The sequence below is a fragment of the Ambystoma mexicanum genome, chromosome 3p, assembly GCF_040938575.1.
Source record: "Ambystoma mexicanum isolate Mex_15411 chromosome 3p, UKY_AmexF1_1, whole genome shotgun sequence".
Lineage (NCBI taxonomy): Eukaryota > Metazoa > Chordata > Amphibia > Caudata > Ambystomatidae > Ambystoma > Ambystoma mexicanum.
Genome location: NC_090925.1, coordinates 1,227,968,089 through 1,227,991,798, shown reverse-complemented (window position 1 = coordinate 1,227,991,798; position 23,710 = coordinate 1,227,968,089). Strand labels below are relative to the sequence as shown.

At 48.7% G+C, this 23,710-nt stretch overlaps 1 protein-coding gene across 6 annotated transcripts in view; it reads left to right on the top strand.

The window, feature by feature from the left end:
- Positions 1–23,710, top strand: part of MATR3 (matrin 3) — a 134,407-nt gene that overhangs the window by 36,256 nt on the left and 74,441 nt on the right. For 3 of the 6 annotated variants that reach the window (XM_069652690.1, XM_069652686.1, XM_069652687.1), the window contains 3 exons: positions 1,013–1,074; positions 7,329–7,364; positions 23,003–23,142. In XM_069652690.1, coding sequence (XP_069508791.1) covers positions 1,013–1,074; positions 7,329–7,364; positions 23,003–23,142 — 238 coding nt within the window. Of the gene's footprint in view, positions 1–1,012; positions 1,084–7,328; positions 7,365–23,002; positions 23,143–23,710 lie in introns of all 6 variants that reach the window. The other 3 variants (XM_069652689.1, XM_069652685.1, XM_069652691.1) reach the window with 2 other exon arrangements.

The following is a 23,710-nucleotide window of genomic DNA, read 5'->3' as shown; positions in this document are numbered from 1 at the left end:
TATTTAACAAAACCACTGCTGCCTACATAGCAACATGACAGTGGGAGGGGCTTCTGTCTCGGTCACTAAAAGTTTGGACTACCGCTGCCTAGGGAGTCTTAAGGACCTTAATGTCGCTATCGGGCTTACTGGAAGGATGTAGCCTGAAAAGTAAAATTGGCTGCTAACTGAAGAGTGTAGCCCAAATGACATTTATAGCTGGCAACCTATTCCCAGAATGTTTTGTTGCACGATTACAACTAAATTTCTTGCCTTTATAGCCATATGGATTATGAAAGCGCAACAAAAGATGAAAAGCCAACCATTTCACTAAACGCCCCAAAAATGGAATACGGCTTATGACCTACTATGTAAAACTTGCTTAAAGATGCACCATGCCACAGTTTGGAGCAAGTCTTGCCATGCAACCTTTGTAAATTACCTCGCCAATTATGGTGGTCTCCCAGTGATGAGGTTTGAAGGTAGGTGTGATTGGGTATGACTAGCATGTTCACTAAACAAAATGAAGCCCATCTAGTTTGAGTTGAGCACCACATGAGTCTGGAAAGCTGCAGGTTGCACCCCCACCCAGTACCAGATGTTTAGGACTTCAACTCCTATGACATTACATTGACTATGCTGGCTCGGGCTGCTGGGAGTTGTAGTCAAAAACAATTGACGCCAAAGGTTCAGGACCCTTTCTTTGAGATATGAAGTTACCAACATGAAGCTGTACTTTTTTTAATACAGGTTTTGAGATGAGTACCTTGAGTAGAACGAAGTAGGCTTTCTCAATGTAATTGATGAAACCTTCATAGCTTTGATCATTGTTTTGAATTTTGGCATCATGGTGTTTTTATTCCATGAGCTGCAATTTGCTTAACCAACTGAATAGACCCCATTTTGATATGAAATGTGACTAAATGGACCATGAGCACTGAAATTTTATGGAATTGTAAAATTTCTAATATGCATTGTTTCCAGAGAAGAAAATACTGTTACAAGTGTTCATTTCTGCCATTTCTAATTTTAGGAGTGGGACCTACATGTCAATGGACCAACACACGGACGCCGATGCCAGCTGCTGCTTGAACTGTACGATAGGTTAATTTTTGGTTTTAACTCTGGCTCAGTGACCTTGTTTTGTAATTTGAATTTCTATTTTAACGTCATCCTAATCGTGAATACCCCCCTGAAATGTACGTCTCTTTTGACCGAACAGAGCCGAAGCTCTTTCTGAAACTGGTACTTGCTGGTGTAGGTCGTCCTAATGTCATAGTTGGTCGTACTGATATTTGGTCGGTAAGCCTGCCTACCTCTGCCAGGAGGGACCGTACTTGGCCTTTTAATGGAGTTCGGCTGTTGCCTGCATATCGCTGTACAAAAGGGTGTACTGCTTTTTAGGCAGACCATTTAATAGAATAGTTTGCATGTGGTAATGGATTATATTGCTATTAAGCACTGTGTATAGTTAAAACTAGGCCGTAGCTTTCTTGACTGGAGCGAAGGGTAGAGCCGGTAACCGAGGCTAGCGCTTTGGACGGCATTTTACAGGATCACTTTTATTTGGGGCTGTATGTTGCATGTACGTTTTTTCTTGAAAGAGATGGGTAATGCTGTGTTTGTACAGTTGAATGTAATTTGTGGAGCCGTCCATTGGCAATGGTAATTGGCCATTTCTATTTCTGAGACCTACAAAGTGAAGACTGGAAAGTTTGGGTAAATCTCATTTGCTCTGGGCGGCATTCATATAGTTTGATCAGTCACACACACAGGCTTTTTTTTATTCATGTCAGAGTGAGTGTTAGTACTGCTTTCCACTGTCTGAGAATACAAGCAGTTTCCGAACATAGCAGTTATGATTCTTATCTTTACACTTTTTTGAATCTTTTGTGGACCTCTGGGTGGCTATGCCCCCCCTTGCTCAGTGCCTAGACAGTAAAGCTGCACCTTGCTTGGGCCGAGCAGGGCTGAAGCATCTCTGGGGGTGAAGGGGCGGTGGGGGTGGGTGGGGGTGGGGGGGGGGCTCTGTGCAAGGTGTCTAGCTGTTTGTACTAGACTGCTCTGCTTGGCTGCATGATCTTTACTTAGTATAGCTTTCTAATCGCGTTATGAGGCCTTTCTGATCCTTCATTAGACCAGTTGCATCTACACTGCAGAGCACTTGGCATTGTCGGAAAGATGAAGATGCATTTTAGGTTATGTATCGTCACGCTCGCCTCTTATTGAGGTTGTGGCGATGCATTGGTGCATAACCCATCAGTAAGTGGTGTTGCATGTGAGTTGGGGACAGAATTTCGTGACTTGCATAAAGCTGCCCACAGAGACGTGTGATCTAAGCTGGGAGCTGTGTTTTATTACGGTCTGGTCTGGAGAGGCCTTTAAAACCCAAGTCTAATCCAGATTTCTGGTCTGACAAATGTGATTTCTTCGCTGGGAAAAAACTGGAGTTACTTTTTTATTTTTTAAATCCACTAAACACACATCCCAACATTTTTGGACTGGTGCGATTATATAAACCAACTCCAGTCCTAGAATATTGGGGGAAGTGTTATATACTGTGTTAAAGTAGTGCCCCTCAATGTATATTTAGCAAAGAAATCACTGGGTGCCATCTGACATGGGATCATATTTTGGCCGCAGTACCCTGCAGCCAGGGAAAGCGCGCTGCCTCGCGGTTTTATTTTCCATTAGGTTTTTGCTGTGACCTCTGCTACAGGCGCTTCCTTTTCTGTCAGTTACTCCCCATATCACGCCTGTTTTGCCCACTCCCCGGCTGCTTCTGATTCTCCCGTTGGTGCGTGTGCAATGCATGTGTGAACGGCTTCCCCCTATTCGGAAGCTCTCACAGGACAGCTTTGCCCAGGCAGCCAGGGAAGGACTACAGGAAAGGGCAGCTCGGTTGGGGACACCCTACAGCTACACCGAGGTAAGGTGGTATGGGCAGGGAATACAGCAGTTACTGGGCTTTTGTAAAACCCTACCACTCCTACATTACTACCACCTACTCTTAACAATGTTATGCACCGTTTGATTTTCTTGTGGAAGAAATGTGAAGGTTAGCTTATTAGTATTACATGATGGCCTATACTCCACACTTAGATGAAAATCCAAAAGAGCAATTTTTTTTTGAAGGTCGCCTTTGTGTTGCACGTAGAGCTGTGAAATTAGCCTTTGCATTGCATCCAAGAACTTTCAAGTATAACCAAGATACTGCGATTACAACTGGGAGGATTAGCCAACGTACTTTACTTAGAATTATGACAGTTGGAAAACTTTTGGCTGGGCCGCCTTAGTTATGGTACTTAATAGAGAAAATAGAGTATCCTCAACTGACAGCATCTTTTACAGTGCTTATGTCGATACAATACATGGTGTCAAATGTTAAACACATCTGTAGCTAGGATGGTTGTGCCAGTTAGTTGAGGAGTGCATGTAAAAATCTACACGATCCAAAGCATTAATGCTATTTATTTGTACTCTAGCCGACAATAGGTCGTCCTCAAGGCTGTTCAGAAAAGTAAATATTAATGCCACATGTTGCATAATGTGAAACATTTACATGCTTAGACAAAATAATATGCATTCATGACCTCCTGAAGAAACCACAACTGATTCAAAATACAGCAGCCAGACTGCTCTTCAAACTATCCAGAAGAGACCATCACCCCAGCCCTAAACACTGCACTGGCTCCCAGTCAAACATCGCATCACCTTTTTTAAATGAAGGCAGGTGCCGCCCTGGATGCAATTGCAAGCGTTAGCCTGTGCTACGTCTCGAAGGGTCTGGGAGAAATAGCCGGCAATACAACTGTATAAGACGATGAATGCTCGCCACATATGGATGGATTAGCTTTGGCTAATCAACGCTGCGCATCGACTGGATTAGGAATGCTCTATGGGACAAATCTGAAGGACCCACAACAGACAGGTGTCGAATAGGTGGCCGAGGCTGAACTCGGAGTAACGTTATAAATGCGACAGGATGTCTTGTGTGACGGACTGCAAGTATTGGAGGATCCAGATCAGGAAAGATGCGCAGAGATCTTCCTGCACCCCCTAGAGAGAATATGGAAATTCAACACCTCGCTGCCAGACAGCTATACCAATTAACCTATCCGCCAACTATTTCACCCTCCACATACACCGCTCAAACTCTAACCAAACACAACCACACAACAATCCTCGCAAACTTCACTACACTAACAAACCACACACTCAACAGCACACCACGACCTACCGTAAAACACTCCAAGCCCAACGACATCAAGTATTTAATCGGCCCTTCCTGGATCTGTATGTCTCATACCTGTATACATTAAATGGAAAGGGGGGGGGTGGGGAACTACACCTTTGTATCGCCATTGTTTTGCTGATAACCTCAACCTGGCCATTATCTGCAAAAGGCAGTGACTTGAGGTATTTGGTGAACTCTGGTATGCCAAATCTATTCCTTCAAAGGGGGGGGCGGGTTTACAGTGCCAATGTAAAGATAAGCGGTGATGGGGGCACCCTCACATGCCACGACTCTGCTGGGTTTCATGGGAGGGGGGGGGGGTAGAACAGTCAGCCTTTGCCCTTGCGTTGCAGTATAGACCATCGCACCTGCAGTCCACCTAAAGCCTACTCCCATTTTTGCCTGGCTCAACCGCATAAACCTAGACTCTACCCTGTCAAACACCTTTTGTCTACCAACAGCAGGACTACAGCCTCCCCACTAACACCGGCCCCTGGAATCAAATCCAAGGTCTTGCAAATCTGAACCCTGTCTCTCTCAAAGCGAACCTGTTCATTGATGTGGGAGGACTAAATCAACCGCCTTGCCAGGACGCTGGCATGGATCTTTGTGTCTATTAATCCAGATAAGGGAGCATTAACCAATAACTGGCACCCCATGAGAACGGGGAGCGCTGGAGGGGGACCACGCCCCTGCAGCTATGGGGAGACTGACGGGCACACCCATTGAAAACCTAAGAGCGTACCCACTACCATGCCCATCTTGACCCGAGGGGTTGGGAGGCCTGCACCACCTTCCTGCCCACAAACCACTAGAAAGTTACAAAGGCATGCCACAATTGTGCGCAGAACCCGCGAGTGACCGACCAGGGAATGGCCCAGCATATAGCTAATATTCGCTCTTCTATCTAGAGTTCACAATCCTGTCTAGATGTGACGCAGGCTAATGTTCACAATTCTATCTTGATGCGACTCATGCTAGTGTTCTAAATTTTATTCAGTTAAGTAGGTTAAAAATCCTGGTTTGCTGTGGTCTGAGGGCAGGTAGTGGCAGGGCTTCTGGAGTAGTGATTGCTCTACTCCCCACCCAGGTCGCACCTACCTTGATGCCAGCTGCTGTTTGACAGCTGGCCTCCCCTGCTTACACCTGGAAACACAATCTAGAGCATCCTCTGTGGGAGCCCTAAACTGTACGCATGCTTGGCAAACTGTACCAAACTGAAGCTGTCAACAGGACATAACGCACTGTGCCTTTGTCCTGCTATGACCTACTTAACCAATATTACCCTCTTATCTTGCAGATCTGCCAGAGCACTAGGGAACCACTCATTGGTGGGGTCCCTATAAGGTTCAGGCTACCCCACAGATCAGTGTCCCCATCCCCAAGAATTCAGCAAGGCCAGTGCTTCCGAGCCGAATGCCAATTGCGCTGGCAGAGCGAGCACAGTAACTTTGCTCCAGCAGCCCATTCACCACCAGTTGCCCCTCCACACCCTTCTTTACCTGGGACACCTCAAACCTGAGGTCACTCTGAATCAGGACCCCACCGTCTTTACCGTGCCAGATGACCACCAGGACTTGCTCAGCCCTTTTTACCTTAAGGCATATTCCTCCCCACCCTAAATTTAATCTCTTGCAGCACATCCAATTGGTATTGTTTAAACTCCTGCACAACGATGGAGTGCTTTTGAGGGGAGTTCCTTGACCTTAGCAAGCCCACCCATATCCGCTGCTGACAATCTTGCAGGGCTGGCATTGCCACAATATTTTAGAGCCTTCCATAGTTGTGGGGGCTGGAGGGTGTTCATAGCGTGATCTCTGGTCCACAGAGGGCTGCTCAGCAACTCTCTGCAATTTGCAGTCACCAGTCCACCCAGCCCACATTGACACAGCGTGGGCAAGGTCCCCTCGCTGCTCCTCCCAGCTCCCGGTCTCTGCACATAGTCCGTCATTATGTAGAGCACACTTACTCCCGTGGTTCTCCTGCAGGAGCCTCACCTCAGAGCCACCTATGCCGCCACAGGATCCGTCAGCCGTCCTCTGCTGCCTGCTGTCAGCACAGTACACTGGCTACCAGCACCCACGTGTGCACTTCAGCCCACCACCAGGGGTGCTGAAGAAGCCAAGGCCCCGGCTGCAGCACAGATGACCCCAAGATGGCGGGTGCTTCATTCCCCAGGCAGGCCGTACACCATGGCGCCTATATTCTGAGCTGGGCCTTGTGGCAGGAGTCGGGCAAGGGGCTCCCGTGGTCCACGTCTAAGCCACCACTCATGACCAGGTGAGTAGTTTGAAGTCATGCCGGTGGTCTCCCATTACAACCAATTTAAGGTATATTGTGTTGCACCAAAGCCGCTCAGTTCCAGGGATGCCGCAGAGACCATTTTTGTAGTAGGGTGACCTCTCCCTACATAGATTTTAGATTAGGTTGGCGACAGCTGTTCGATTTTTGAATCACCTAGGGTGCAGCAATGTTACTGCCTTAGCCCAATGTGCATTTTTGTTAGCCATTGGGGCATAGTTCTTTATTCTTCATTCTGTGCTTGCCGTTTTGTATTTTAGGGATGCCACAAGGTTGCCTGAAAATGGATGTTCTGACCATATGGGCTCTTTGTGCTCCACAGTGGCACCCACCACACTAGTTTGACTAAGCTCTCCGCTGTGTGGGTGGTCTAGGCTTATTCACCTGGTTCATTGATGTGTTGCCATTTTTTTAGCCAGCATATTGCAGTGGTTAAGGCATTACCTAATCCCCCCCTGCTTTTCGGTCTGATTCCTTGCTTCCTGTTTTCTTCCTGTTTTCTTACTTGGAAGACACAGGTCTTACTGCAGTTTTTGTGCTGTCTAATACTCATACTTGGCTTTTTTGGGTGGGTACAGTGGCTTGGGCATATTCTGGTTTGGGGTTATTGTCTTAAATTACACCATGTTGCTGCAGCAGTTGTATTACCTTTTTTGGAAGTGGTTTGGGATGTGTAGAGGATGATCAGTCTCTTCTGAAAATCTGTGTGCCATGTGAATGCATGTCACTCTAGGTCCTGTTACTCAAGTTCATGGCTACAAATTGCAGTATACTAGAAATGCATTACTTATATATTTTTTTTGTTTCAAAGATACCCTGAGTGGAACCCAGAGGCTGGCCATGGAATGTAAGTAAAATACTATTCTTCAATTGACTTTTTTTTTTTGCCTTCATGTGTTATTTGTATGAAGTGTTTTGCCCCTAACCTTGAAGGATGGCTATTTAATCTCGTCTCCATTTACAATAGAAGTTTGGTGCACTCAAATCTAGCAAGAGCTTTGTACTCGGAGTAGGTATATTGGCATATGCTTGAGTTATTAGTTCAACCAGCCCATACTTAAAACAATCCCACCCACACCCTTTTGGACCGCTAAGCGAGCATGTTTTATTGGAGTGTCTGAACTTAGGGGTTACTATTCGGCTTGAAAAACTGCCTTTCTATTGTTCTGAGGCTGACTGGTTTTGATATTTTGAGGGGTTGAATTTTAGTTTTGTAAATGGAATACCCTCAATGGGCTGTTAGCCCAGCACTCAATCAAGAACCGTTTTGTTATTTGGAAAAGTTCATTCAGCTACTTTGCAGATGTTCTACTCTGAAATGTGCTTCTCGGTTGTTGGATTTGAATATTCAATCTGCAGGATTCAAAACACATTTTTAATGTAAATTAGCCTCTGGGATTCGGAGTGGGAAGGGGCACAAGCCAATCGGGAAGCGCTTAAGCCAGTGTTCCGTGCAGCCTGAGTGGTGCTCCCTGCACCTGCTTTCTCTTCACTGTCTTTACTGACCCCTTTGCTCTGGCTCTTACCGGCAGGGTCTCATCCCCACACCCTCTGATTATATTGCCTTATTAACCCCCATCCAAAAGGTCTTCATCAAAAAGCACTAACTGCGCAGCATTGTGAGAAATGGATGAGTGGCAGAAATGTAGAGGTGAAACTAACGCAGATATCTCTAAGGCTGCAAGCCTTTACCTGTATCCCATGCTGGATAGTGTAGCTTTATTTTTATGCTTGAGTGTTCATCGATGGATGCAACTTAAGGTGGTTTTTTTTTCGTTACTTTGAGTTGCACGTTTTTTTCGGGCTCACCTTGACATTTGGTGTAGTTTTGTATTCCTAGTGTTTGAAGGTATAAGATTGGCTAGCATGTTTTTCAGTATTCAGTTTCAATTTTCCTTTTGGCCTGCATAAAAAATGTGAATTCTATTTACAAGGAAGTGGTCTGGCGGTATGATCACTAGTGTTTTTCGCCTTGTGAATGTCGATAAGGGTTGTGGGGGGTGCACCAGAGCACTGAAATCCTGCCCATAAAATTCTAGAGTACCTTGTGAAGAGACATAAACACAAGTGAGCGTTCCTTCTCGGGGGCAGGGTCTTTGGCCTTGTGGGGTGTAATTCGTAGCCCCTGCAGCATCACCGGCTGTTCTTAGTACATCTTCAGCATGAAAAGCTTTGCTACTGCTGGGACTTATTGTGTAGTCTCTGGCCTGTTAGACAGATGTGTAGAAGGCCAACCTAGTTTAGTGACTGGAACAACTCTCTGGACTGTAGCCAAACCAGTTCAAGGTAGCAAAGTGTGTGCCTGGTAAGGGACCCTCTGAGTACACAGTGAAAAGTCAAGGAACACACTTGGACAGTTATTTAAATATTTATGGCTGTGTAACACTAAAAATGTCCTTTGTAATATTCTCCAGCATGGATTCACGTGCTCATGAATATGCCTTTTATCCTTGGAGTCCTTGGTAAAGAAAAAATCTGTTTCATTTCTGAACTTTCTCCTAACAACCACATCACTGAGCTCTGGGTCATACTGCCCCAGCCAATGACTGCCCTCTACCTAAGCCCCTCCTCCTGCAGCCATCTTCAGATTTTTACTGCACGTTCAAGTGTTGGGAGTCCTTGTGTTCGGCTCGGGCTTCTACTGTTTTTTGCTTTTTGGAACAGTTTACTCTATTTTTCGGTCAATCGAGACTTGTGCTCAATCAGCCTTCCGATTAACTGGGACCTGTTTTACGGATTCTTCAGTGCCCCTCCAGGGCAAATTTCGAGTTTCATGGAGGCTTCCAGAAGATTCTTCAGGCCTACACCGCGTGGACCATGTCGGAGAAGGCTTCAGCCCCCTGTTCAGGATTTGCTCCGACTGCAGCTTGCGGAATGTCTTTGGACGACCAGCATTCCCAGTGTCTTCACTGCCTGTACCCGACGCATGTGGAGGAAGACTGCGTTTTGCCAAGAGATGCTGCCTTGCACACTGAAGGATCGGCATAGGCGGCTGAAGGAGTAGCTGTAGGCAAGCCCCCCCCCCCCCTGCTGAGTGAGTCCCAGCAACATGCCTCTCCCAGTTAAAAGAAAGCTGAGTGGGCTACTAAGACCTTTTGAGGGCACCCCTTACGCAGGGGTCCATCAAAAGGCTAAACACTGCAAGTCTACCGTCACCGGGAGCGCTTTAGCGCCGGTCTCATCGGCTAGGGCACGTTAGACGTCTCCAGCTATAGTCACCAATCAGTTCTGGATCTTCGACCAAGATCTTCGTCAGACCATCCGGGCAAACTCTAGGAGAAGCCCAAGACTACCTGCCGCAGAAAGCCAAGGGGATCAGACCCTCCCCCTAAGGAGAAGGCTTCTGGGACAGCCAAGGCCAAGCAGAACAAGGGACTGGTCTTGACCGTGAAGGCCCAGGTACATCCAATGAAGGCCCAACCTTCCATCGAGGGAGTGGTGGCGTCCCTAGCAATGGCCACCATGGCAGATCCGCACCGCGCACCCCCAGAAGAGTGTGTCCCTCTTGACCAGGAGGAGTCCTCTGTCCAGCCCAGAGAGATGCTGGTCATATCCCTGAAACTGTCCCTCTGGTTGAGAAGAATGGGGGCGGAGGTCCTCCAGGGCACGGATACCTCCTCAGAAGAGCTTACCTACCATCAAAATAGTCAGAATGTTGGGAGCAGGGCCCTATGTCGAGGGCATCGAAGATGACTAGGGTCTGTGCGACAAGCCTGAGGTGCCGATTCTACCTCATCCCAGTTGCTGCCGCCTACAGACGGCTCAGTGGGCATTCTCTTGGCACTGCATACCCTGGTCTCCGAGATACAGGCGAGGATACCTATTGCACTGGAGGCTCCTCCTGCGGTGCCAGCTACCCCCTGGCCTCCGGCTAAGAGGGTACACCCTCCACCTCCTTGCCACCCATCGCCCCTTCCACCCCATACCCCCAGGGATGAGACTGATCTTGACACAGCGACGACAGGCACAGATGGGGGGGGGGGGGGAGTTTATATCGGCGCCGCAAGTCAGACATCCTCGCGGTCCCCCTCCTGGATGACATGTGGGACAAAGGCTTAGAACCCTTCTATGGCCATGGCCCCTCGCCTTGAGAAGTACAGGGTGCTGGACTCTGCGCCCAATTGCTTGCGGGCCAAACTGTCTCCGGACTTGTTTCTGCGGCAGCCAAGAAGTCCTCCGGCGCTTCTTCCTGAGCAGCCTCCACCCCTCCGGTCAGCGAGGGGAAGAAGTTGGATGCCATGTGACAACGTGTCATCTATTCTGCGGCGACAATCAAGGCAGCCATCGTAGCACGCTATGACCCGAGTTGTGGTTCAAGATCGCTCCCATCCTGGACTTCCTCCCAGAGGTCGGAAGTGCTGGAAATTCTGCAGGAATGCAAAGGGGCATGGGTTCAGTGACCATGGACATTGCCAACGTGGGGTTCTGCCAAATGGGCAACAGCTTTTGCTGTTGTCGTGGCTGGCTAAAGGCCACCTGCTTTCTTCAGGACGTTCAGTCGAGGGTGTGTTGACATGCCCTTTGACAATTTGTTCGGGAAGACTGGATGAGTTTCTACAAGCCATCAAGGTGGACACTGCGACAGCGCGTGCCTTGGGCACTCTTACGCGGCCATCCTTTCGGCCCTCAGGCAGCAAGTCCCAAGGTTTTCAGCAGGGGCTCCGCTTCCTACCGGCAACCTTCCTGCTCTTAGACCCAGGAAACCAACAGTGGCCGCTCCAAGGCTTTCGGAGGACGGCGCCATTGCCAGGTTATCAACGGAGGGCCTTCGACGTCCAAGCAGGATTGAACTGACCATGGTGTTGGGCCCCCACCCGTGCACCCCAGTGGGAGGCCGGCTGGCGAATTTCGTCAGCGTGTGGGAGACCATCGCCAGTTAGGTGCTGGACGCGCTCGCCCACAGAAACACCCTGGAATTTCAATGGGAGTGTCCCTGAATACCACCAGTGGCCCGGCAGGAAATCCACGTCCCTCGGCTGCTATGTCGACTAAACAAATGCGTCAAGTCGCAAAAGTTCTGTATGGTCACTTCAGCACGTGCTCGGGCAGCTCAAAGAGGGAGCCTTTCTGTTGTTGCTGGACTTGGAGGATCTGTACTTCCACATCCCCATTCACAAGGGACACCAAGTTTCTGCGCTTTGTGGTTCAGGGGAAGCACTACCAATTCAAGGCCCTTCGGATTGAAGTCGGTGCCAAGGGTTTTTACCAATTGCCTGGTGCCGGGAGGCGGCGCAGCTGCAGGGATCCAAATCTACCCTTGCCTGGTAATTAATATTCTGATGTTTGTTAATCTGCTAAGAATCACATGCTGTGCATAGGTCCGACATCCAGTGGTCACTGCGGAGTATTGTTAGTTTTTCGTAGTCGAAAAGGGGATGACAAGGCGTGTCTGTAACACTATCCCTATAGTGACATGTACCCACAATCCCTCACGCGTCGAGGTCCCTCAGATTGTTTTTTTCCGCCCAGCTACTGGTCCCCTTTATGCGGAGCTCCTAGAGACATTACAAAATAGTTTCTTCGACCTTTGGTCGTTTGTCATTAATATCAATAACATAGATCCCTCCCTCGACGCAGAGCTGCTTCTCCGCCGAGCAAGATCTTCGATAGAAGGGCGAGCGGAGGGGATCCTTCGGCGCTGCCGAACACGACATGGTCTGGCCTCGCTGGCCATACACAGTAAGTGGGGTTTTGTGGTCTTTCTTTCTCTCTTTAAGATGCCTTTCTCTTCCCCTCCCTCTTTCGAGGTCGTAGTCGCACTTCTTGCCCTCAGCTATGGAGAGGACGCCATTTGGGTTTTGCCCACTTTGCAAGGGTAAATATACCTTGAAGATAAGCACAAACGGTGCAACCGTTGCTTACCCCTCGATCACCAGGAGGACGGCTGTGCGGCCTGTAAATTACTAAAGCCCAAAACTAAGACTGCAGGGTCAAAAGGTGGGCGGCCTACGCCATGTCTAGGCTTGACTCCTCGCCCGCTGCTGCCGAGTGTGACGAGGACAGTGACTACACGGCCCCCGTAACGGAGGCTGTAGACCTCTCAAAGGAGGAGCGTTCACGCTCCTTGTCGTCCGTCCCCGGCACAGGCAGGCCCGGCTCACGCCCAGCTTATGGCGACAAGGACGCACAGGGAAAAACACCAAAGCACATACCCGGCACGCATTCGTCGAAGGTGAAGGCAGCCATAGCGCCAACGGGGACGCCGGGCCCACCGGCGTCTTCGCCGACCGTAAGGGTCGTCAGCCCTCCCCGCGACAGGCGACTGGGCATTCTAAAAATAAGGGCGCTAACACCAAAACCTCCGACAACGCATCGTAAGAGCGCTCACGTTGCCTGCAAGGACTCGACGTTACATAGCGCGACAGCGACCGATCCCTCGGAAGAGAGAATGATCGCGGAAAGCCTCGCGCGCATAGCATCAAAGGACGGCCGGAGACGTACGGCGAGTGACGCCGAAAACCGCACAAGGCGAAAGATACGCCTGAAAACAAGTTCCCGACGCCGACTGAAGCCCTAGCCAGCGAGAAGGCTACTTAGAAGGCAAAGGCTCACTTTCTTCGATGTTATGGGACAGAACCAGACCACTACAGGAGGAAGAAACTCTTTTCATTCCCAGACCGTCCTGGCCGACCTCAGTGGACCTTTGAAAGGTTCCAGACCTGTATGGATAAACTAGACCGGTTCATGTCCATCCCAGAAGACAGGGCACCCAAGAGACCAAGGGAGGCACCCCTGGAGAGTCCAAGGGCTAAATACCAGAAGTTTTATAACCCCATACAGGAGGACATACTCTTACAATCTCACTGAGGAAGACACCTTCTTCCAGGAGGAAGATTGAGTTCACCTATGTTGAAGACCAACAAGAAGAGGAAGGTTTTCACGAGGACACTAACCTAGGTGAGATGGGATTCCAGGAGGACACGGGTGAGTGCGACCCAAATCCCTGGCAGTCACCAGCTAGGTCGACAGACGCAGGCAGTAGCAGTATAGTCATCAGGTCTACTGAAACTACACCAGTCAGGAACCCTTCGCCTGTCGATGATCACAGCGAGGCACCCCTAGATAAAGGGGGGGGGGAGAAGCTGTATGCCCTAGCCAAGAGAATCACCACCTCTGCAGCATTCTCTACTAGAATTGCCAATAATAGCCTATTGGCAAGCTACACTGATGCTCAATGGGCAAAGCTCTAACAGGACATCGAAGAAGTTCCCGAACCCCTAAGGACTCGTTTGCTGGCTACAGTTAACGAGGGCTCGCTGGTCAACCAAAGCATCGTCGAGAATACCCTCGATGCAGCAGAGACGGCTGGCCGCACTTTGGTACAAGGAATTTTGCTGTCACGTCTGGCTTTGCAATTCCGGATTTAAGGTGGAAACACAAGCGTCCCTTATTAATACTCCATAGAGGAGTCCAACCTCTTTGGGAGAGCAGTGGATGACGCGCTGGAGAACGCGAAGAAAGAATTTGACACAAAGACCAAATTTCAAAAACCCCTAATAGGCGAGGATTTGGTAATAAGCGCTTTTTTGTGGACATCGCCAGCAACAAAACAGTATTCTGCTGGCAACTACCAAGGTAATAGTGGCCAGTACAATCAGAGGGGTCAACGCCGTGGCAAAGGGAGAGGCCGGGGTTCCACCCCCAGAGGCTCCCAAATCACCAACACCACCAAGTGACGCGAAGATTCACGTCCCCTCCCATGCAACGCCAGTCGGGGGCCGGTTAACATCCTTTTTTCCAGCATGGGAGGGAATAACAGACCGCTGGGTACTTTCCACCGTAGCCCGCGGCTACTGCATAGAGTTCAACAGTTCCCCAACATACAGACCCCCGAGGGGACGCTGCATGACACCAGAACACCTCGCCATCCTTCTCCAAGAAGTGGACCAACTGCTGGAAAAAGGAACCATAGAGGTTGTTCCTCTATCTCCGGTAACGGAAGGTATTTATTCAGTGTACTTCCTTGTACCCAAAAAGGATCTAACCATGCGCCCTGTATTAGATCTGCGCCCAGCGAACAAGTTTACGAAACCCCAAAAGTTTCGTATGGTGACCTTACAGGAAGTGATCCCACTGCTATCACAGGGAGATTACATGACAACACTGGACATGAAAGATGCATACTTTCATATTTGAATGTTGCCAGCGCACAGAAAATACCTCAGGTTTATGATAGAGGGCAAACACTACTAGTTCAGAGTGCTACCTTTCGGCATAGCATCTGCACCAAGGGTATTCACGAAAGTACTGGCAGGGGCAGCGGCCCATCTGCGCAGATTATCCATCCCAGTATACCCTTACCTCGACGACGGGCTCATAACGGGGGATTCTTATGAGACATGCTTCTCAAACACCCAAAAGACTGTAGACCTTTTGTTCCAACTGGGCTTCTCCATCGAGCAGTCCAGCTTAGACCCCAGCCAAGTCAAACAATTCCTAGGGGCTCTAATTCGAACAAAGGACGGCCTCGTCGTCCCCTCCAACGAGAGGGTCCAAAACATGCTGTTTCAGATCCCCCAATATGTGGCAGGTCGAGAGGTGACGGTGCGCAAAGCGATGCGCTTGCTAGGAATGATGGCGTCGTGTATTCATTTGGTACCTCACGCGCGCCTGCGCCCAATGCAAGAGTGGCTCAACAGCCAGTGGTGTCAGGCCAGCGGACAATGGGACGATCTAGTGATGGTCTCGCAGGCCTTGGTTCTCTCGCTATGGTGGTGGACAAAGGAAAACCTGATAATGGGGAAACCCTTTGCCACACCCGCGGTGGAGGCCACTCTAACCACGGACGCATCCCTCACAGAATGGGGGGCTCACCTATCCCATCAGACTGCTCACGGAGTGTGGACTCCGAGCGTAGCATCCAAGCACATAAACCTAATGGAGCTACTGAGCTACTGGTGGTGTTCAAAGCACTAAAAGCCTTCCAAGAACACCTACAAGGGAAGACGGTGATGGTCCTTACAGACAGCACCACAGCCATGTACTACATCAACAAGCAGGGGGGCACCCACTCTCCAGGACTGTCCAAACTGTCCCAGAATATATGGAAGTGGGCTCTCACACATGTTCCTATTGTCAAAACACGTACCAGGGGAGCTCAATCTGCTAGCAGACGATCTCAGCGGAGACTCCCCCAAACCCCCCCCTGCCCGCCCGAAGAGTACGAATGGCGATTGCACGGAGACATCGTCTTAGACGTCTTCACTCAATGGGGATTCCCTGAAATAGACCTGTTCGCAACTCTGGAGAACTCACAATGCCAAAGTTACGCCTCCAGGTACCCCCAGAACCAGTCCAAGGGGAACGGTCTGTCGCTTCAATGGTCAGGGAAATTTGTTTATGCTTTTCCCCCCCGACTCCCCTTCTCAAAGTTGTGCACAAGATGCACCAGGAACAAGTTACCATGATACTAGTGGCCCCGATGTGGGCCCGGCAGCCATGGTTCGCTCACTTGATGGAGATGTCCCTATCTCCCCCCAATGAAACTTCCCTGCCCGTACAACATGCTGTCACAAGACAAGGGCAGGACACTGCATCCATGCCCTCAGACCATGAACTTAGCCTGGCTCCTGAGATCATAGAATTTGGACACTTACAACTCCCACAGAGATGTATGGACGTCCTCAGGGAAGCCAGAAAACCTAATACTCGCCACTGCTATTCTAGCAAGTGGAGATTTGTCATCTGGTGTAGAGGAAAGAGCATCAACCCGGTTGACTGCTCTCCCACACATATTCTGTACTTGACCCACTTATTGGATTCAGGTCTAGTGTTCAATTCCATTAAAGTCCACCTAGCGGCACTTTCTGCATACACCACTTCCCAACTTAGTGTCGTGGTGGAAGATCCCAGTTATCAAGGCCTTCATGGAGGGGGTAAAAAGAATACACCCTCCGATAGCTAACCCAGCTCACGGATGGGACTCAAATGTGGCACTTTCCAAACTCATGGACTCGCCATTTGAACCCATGCACAAGGCAACTCTTAAGGACCTCACTCTTAAGACTGCTTTCCTAATAGCTATCACCTCCATTAGGAGAGTAAGTGAACTACAGGCTTTGTGTTCTAGACCCCTTTGTAACAGTTCACAAAAAAGGGGGGGTTTCTACGCACACACCCAAGGTTTGCACCGAAATTCATCTCGAAATTCCATGTAAACTAGTCAATAGAACTACCAACGTTCTTTCAAAACCCTTCCAACTTGGGAGAAGGGTCTGCATACACTGGATGTACGCAGAGTTGTCATGTTCTACATGGAAAGAACCAGGCCACTGAGAGAATCAGTTCTTTGTCTCAGTGGCAGCAGGAAGAGAAGGAGATGCAGTCTCAAAGTCCACTATATCTAGATGGATTGTTCAATGCATCACTGTTACTCTTGCTGAGAGAGAACTACCCTTCAAGCCAAGAGCACATTCTACTCGAGGCACTGGGGCATCCATAGCATTCATTGCAAATGTTCCCCTTGAGTCCATCTGCAAAGCGGCTACCTGGAGTTCTGTGCACACCTTTACAAAACACTGTCTAGATGCACACTCTAGATCTGACTCTCAGGTGGGACAGGCAGTATTGAGACATCTTCTCTACTGTTCCTTCTCGTAACCCACCGCCAACTCCGGGTACTGCTCGCTAGTCTATGCACAGCATGTGATTCTAAGCAGATTAACAAACCTCAGAAGACAATGCATTACTTACCATAAAAGCATTTCTGATGGTTGGATCTGCTTAGATTCACATGCGCCCACCCTTCCTCCCCGCTCGGATGGAAGGAACAAAGACATCTTTCTACATCTCTTTTCTGTACTCAAGTATAGAAGGCTCCCTCAGGGCAGAAAAAATACAGAGGGACCTCGACGCGTGAGGGATTGTGGGTACAACGCATGTCACTATAGGGATAGTGTTACAGACACGCCTTGTCAACGTCCCCTTTTTGACTACGAAAAACAGAATGCAATATTCCGCAGTGACCACTGGATGGCGGACTATGCACAGCATGTGAATCTAAGCAGATACAACCATCACAAATGCTTTTACGGTAAGTAATGCATTGTCTTACTGTTGCTATTACTATTCAATTGTATATTCAATCTCTTCTGGACCTCTTGAACAAGCTAGGTGTTCAGTATACGAACTACGCAGACGACACACGGGTCGTCATCCAGCTAAGTGGTCAGTATAGAAATGATGTTGATGCCATCAATAACATCTACAAAGCAGTCCAGGATTGGATGGCTTGTAACTCACTTGCTCTAAACACCAAGACCGAATTAATGATATCTAGTTTACTCCAGGTGTTCTTGGAGGATAATAACGACTCACATTTCCCCATTGCAGACATCATTACTGTCCAAAGGAAGGTAAAAACTGAGTTGTCTGACGACAAATTATCCATGAAACCGCATGTCTTTAACATCAGGTCCAGCTGCGGACTAATCAATAAGCGTATAAATTACATATGTCCATTTATTACTACTGAAAACTGCACACTTCTGTCTACGGCACTGAAACTCCAGACTAGACTATTGTAATAGCCTACTGTCTGGCACTACTGCCGCATATATTCAATCCTTACAAGTGGCACTGAATTGTGCTGTGCGGACCATTCAATCAATCTCGTTCCCATATCTCCATCTCCATTTTCAGGAGGAAGCTTCATTGGCTTCCTGTTAAACATCGCATTTCACACACAATGCTCACTACGACACGTATGCCTCTTTCAGCAGCACCATCTAGCTGTCTGAACGCATTCACATCAAGACCAATGGAAGAAATCTTTGCTCCTCCTCTGCTACCGTCCTTGCTTTGCCCAGATTTAAGACTGCTAAATTTGGTGGCACCGCTCTTGACATTCAGGGTCCTCTACTCTGGAATGCCCTGCCAGCTGGGCTACAACAGGTCCAAAACTACCTCCTATTCAAAAAAAGCCATAAACTCCCCTTTTTAACATGGGGTAATCCTTTATGACCCCCTTTCAGCTCCTACTGGCTTCTTTGTTTTGTTGTCTTTTGTGCGCCCTGAGGCCCACGGGCATGCAGCGCGTTATAAGAATTAAAATAAATAAAATGGACAACTGGCTCATCTGGGCCAGTTCAAAGGACATCGTCGCCACAGTGAGGACCATCAAGTCTCATGATGTAGTCCTGCATCTACCTCAGACTATGGATGTGCCCACTACAAGAGTTCCTCGACAACCATTGGGCAGAATTGTCGAAGCTTCTAGGACAAGTTCACGCTCGACAAGAGCTTCTGTTGAGCGAAAGGTGGTGGGGTGTTCATGCTCATTGATTTTCCAGACCCTGCTGCACCCGGAGAAGGTCACGACGGACGCCTCCCTGGAAGGATGGGGAGCTCACACTGGAAGTCTCACACAAGAGGCCCGTGGCTGCTGGAGGTAAAAACGTTGCACATCAATGTGCTGGAGCTCTGGGCAGTGTTTTGGGTCCTCAAGGGCAAGGTGGTGTGGGTGGTCTTCACGGGCAATACCACCACAATGTTTTAAAGCAGGGGGCACCAGATCCCCAGCGCTCTCCAAAGGAGCGCAGGACCTATGGCACTGGGATTTTGCCCAGGGGCTGTTCCTCATTCTGTTTCATCTGGCAAGAGTAAAGAACACTGTCGCCGACTCTCAGTAGCGAGGTACGCTCTTGCCACGAGTGAACTTCGGCAGGACCAAGAGAATCGGGAATCCCAAGATCAATCGGTTTGCGACGGTGACAAACGCCAAGTGCCAGAGGCTCGCCAGCAGGTTTCCGCAGCTGGGGAGCATTGGGGGGGGGGACGCAGTCTCATTCCGCTGGGACGGCCTGTTTCTGTATGTGTTCCTGCCGTTGCTGCTTCGACTCGTACAGTCCTGGTGCAGGATGATCCTCATCGCACCAATGTGGCCGAGGCAGATCTGGTACCCCACCTTGTCGGTGTCCCCTCCAGTCAACCTTCCTGTGATGGCTGACCTTTTCACCAGGGAAGGAGGCGCGATTCTGCACCACGACCGAGGATCGCTGAACCGTTAGTGTACCCACAGCCCCCTGAAATTCTATCAGCGAACTGCAAGGAGGTGCTTGCCAAGGTAAGGGCATAGTCCACTCTAAAATATGGAAGAGGTTCGCCGCCTGGTGCCGTGCACAGATCAAATCTCTACGAATCACTGCTCCGCAGCTAATACCATATTTGTTCAAGGCAGGACTGGCCCATTCCTCAAGTTAATCTGGCAGACATCTTCTGCTACACCAGATGTCTGGGGCGGTCGTTATGGTCACTGTCTGGTTAAGAAGTTTGTCAAAGGACTGTTCTGTTAGTTCCCGCCGGTGAAGGCTCCTTCCCCGGAGTGGGAACTCAATGTTGTGCGGACTAGGCTCATGGGCCCTCCATTCGAACCTCTGCAGACAGTTCCACTGAAGCTTTTATTGTGTAAGACCATGTTCCTCGTGGCCATCACCTGCAGGACGAGTGGGTGAGATTCAGGCCCTAACTTTTCACGACACGGGGGTGGTGCTGCATGCGCACCCCTCCATTCCCAATGTGCTGTTGGACTTTCATCTGAACAAGCCCTTGGTGTTGCCTGTTTTTTTTCGACTCCTTCGTCTCCGACTGAAAGGACTTCGCACTCTCTGGATGTGGCTAGAGTGCTGAAGTTCTACGTGGACAAGTGTTTCCCAAATACGTTGCAACTTTTTGTTCACTTTGGCCCTGTGAACCATGGGAAGGCCCTCTCCAAGGCTTACTTTTCCAGGTGGCTCTCCAGCTGCATCACCCATTGTCACCATTTGGCAAACCAACCTTTTCCGGGCTGTCCGAGCCCATTCGACCGAGCGATCACTGCAACTACGGTTTGTCTGGTGTGGCCCTTCTGGACATCTGCAGGGCTGCTAGGTGGAGGTTGATGCACACTTTCACGAGATTCTACTGCGTCGACAGGGATTCCAGGGAGGAGTCGGCCAAGCAGTGCTGCGCAACCTGTTCACTTTAAGGTGAGCCTGGTGAGGAGGTAAGAGATGCTTATGTTGAGCCTTGCCACCTCCCCTGGTTCTGCATGTGTACTGCTATGTATGGGTCTGACATGAATTCACATGCAAACTCAAGCCTATCCTTCTGCGGTTTAGTCATTCCATCGACAGCCAAAGCATCTAATGCATTTTTTTTAAATTTCCCTTTTTAATGGGGGGTTGAGGGGGTTCCCCAAACCCCCTATTTTAATCTTTAAAACCAATTTAAACTAAACCCTTTACCATCTAAAAAAAAATGCATCAAATGCTTTATTTTAGATGGTATGGATGTTGATGCTTTGGTTGTTGCTGCAATGACCGGATACCCCTCTGCGGCTCTTCTCTCGGTCCTGCTGCCACTTTGTTCTACCATATCTGAAGATGGCTGCCAGAGAGGGTTAGGTAGAGGGCAATCATTGGCTGGGGACTGATGACCCAGGGTCCAGTGATTGGTTGTTGGGAGAAGGACAGTTCAGAAATTAAACTGATTTGTCCTTTACCTAAGATTCCCGGCATTCATGAGCATGTGAATCCATGCCAGACCCATGCGGAGAACAGTTACAGGTAAAGCCAAAGATGAGTGCTGCTTCTGGGCCATGTGAGCTCCAGGAGCACCTATTGGCCTGTGGAAGGGTGTGCGTGGGGAAGTTCTGGAGGTGGGTTAATTTGAAGGGAATGGGTGGACATGGGGATTGGGTGGCGGGAGCTTTGTGTTTAAAAAGAGACTAAGGCCTTCACTCACCTGGGGATGGGCAGACAGTCTTTTTGTGAAGCGGCAGATCGAAACAAAATGGAAGTCGCCTTCCACTATAGGGAGCCCTGCTTATTACTGTAACCTTGCCACCTCCCGTTAAGAAATGCATTGCCCTGGTCTGAGACTTCTCCTTTTGCATGGGTTTGCTACTTCGATGCCTGGGCCCAGGGAAGCTGCCTGGAGGTTTGCTGCCTCTGGCTGAGGGTGTTGCTTACACTTGAGATCAGAGGAGGCATGGCCATTCCATTTGGCAGCCTCAGCCCATCGGACAAGAATGCACATCACTTTCCATACTGACACCTGTAATACCAAATTGGATGTGGCTGCAGTGATCAGTGCACCATGCCTTCATTCTGGCAGAGCCTCTTTTGTTTACCCTGCTAACATCGGTTATTCATGGCCCTTTTTGGTACTGGGTGCATATCTAAAATGCAGCCCCCTGTGCTGCAGAGACTTTCCTGTCACTGGAGCTGTCAAATGGTCAACAGTGACCTCAACTTGCTCTGGGCCACTGGTAGAATAGGCTCTGCGAATTGGGATACTGATGCAGTTGCACCCATATGCACACTAGGTTTGGGAGCTTATTGAGGGGAATCTGATCAGCAGATATCATTTTCAGAGATGGTGCACCATTTTATTTGATAAAGTCCAGGCCTCTACCTACACCTTTGAAATGTCAGTCAATGAAACTAGTATTGAACACCAGTGACTAGATTGCAGAGTCCTTTCGGGAGATTTGTGTGGTAGTTGATTGCACAACACCTTACACTAAGGAATGGTTCGGCCAAACATTTTTATTGCAAAAAAAGATGGGCAATGATAAAAAAATCGATTGGCACTTTTGTCCCTATCCAGCTTTAAAAACGTATTTATGTATGCGGTAGCTTATTGTGTTTGAAAACGCTGCGGTTTTTCTTTCCAAGTTTCTCAGAATCCAATGGCTCGGAGGAGCCTGAGAAACTTGGAAAGAAAAACCGCAGCGTTTTTGAAACGCAACCGCGTTGTGTTTCTGCTGCCGTGGCTATCACGTTGGGTCTCCGGTGCTCCCCCAGGGGAGCACCGGAGACCCAAAGTGATAGCCAAAGCAGCAGAAACACAACGCGGCTGTGTTTCCATGCCGCAGTGTTTCTGCCTAAAGCTGTTTTCCCATTTGGGGCTCTCGAAAGGCCCAAATGGGAAAGCAGCTTTAGGCAGAAACACTGCAGCGTTTAGCATTTCAGAAAACCACGTTGTTTCTGCATTTGTGTGCGGTAGCTTCAAAAGCTACTGCAAACATAAATACGTTTTTAAAGCTGCGGTTTTATTTCTAAGTTTTTTTTTTTTTCATTATTGCCCATCTTTTTTGCAATAAAAATGTTTGGGCGAACCATTCCTTTAAAGTGCTTTTATATAGCATTCATTTCTGAAGGAATGCCAACTGTCCCAGAGATCCTGGTGCTGTAGCAAGTGGCTGACTCCATCCATCAGTATTCATATCATTTATTGGTTTACTTTCTCCCCGCCCTTAGCTAGGCAGACCATATTTATTTTGAAAGCTACTCTGCTCAAGAATTTGAAGATGTTTGCCAGGTGGGCTGCATGTGCAGTCCACTCAATGATGCCATGATGCCAAGAACCAAATGTGGGTGTACTACCTTTTGGATTGTGTATTAGAATACTTTCTATTGTGTAAATACTCTAATCGTGTCAATTCATAAAGTAATTTTTCCCTTTTAAAATGATTTCTTTGAATATGCCTACTTTTTTTTTTAGTGAGGATCCATTTATGTTGCAATCGACAAACCCTGCACCAGGAATTCTGGGACCACCACCTCCACCAATGCATATGGGAGGTGGGCCTCCAGGTGGGCACGGAGGTTATGGCGGGCCTCGAGGACCCATGGGCCCAATGGGTAAGAACTTGTTCACTGAGTACCTGTTAACTTTGGGGAAAGCATTCTTGTAAAATGTTACTAAATGGAAGCAAAAGCCTTAGTTGATTTGATGAAGCATCATGCACATTTCTTAGGTTTCCTGCACTCCTCTGTCCTTAATGTGGGTCAGAATATTTACGCTTCCAGATTGTGCCTAAAGATCAATGTGTTGGGGAAATATTTCTTGTAGGCAACTTCATCTTCTATAGTCGTCAACCAACCCCACCAACGCCCGCAGTGGGGATGAACTTTTACCAAAGGGATTTATGGTTACTTTTAAATGTCTAACGACAAGCTGGTGGCTGCAGTTATATTTGTGTTCACCTCGTTTGGCTAGTAACCTTTGCTTGTTCTTTGCCTGTTTTTTCCCCTTGACCTTCTAGCCTTCTCAGTAATTCCATTTTATGGTTGTGCATTTGCCAGACAAAGCTGCTTTTCATGGATTAGTGCATTCCATGTGTATGAACACAGGAAGTGGGCTGGGACTGGCTGGCACCAATCCAAATTGTTGCCAGTGAGTCTAGTGTGCATGCATCAGTCAGCCCTA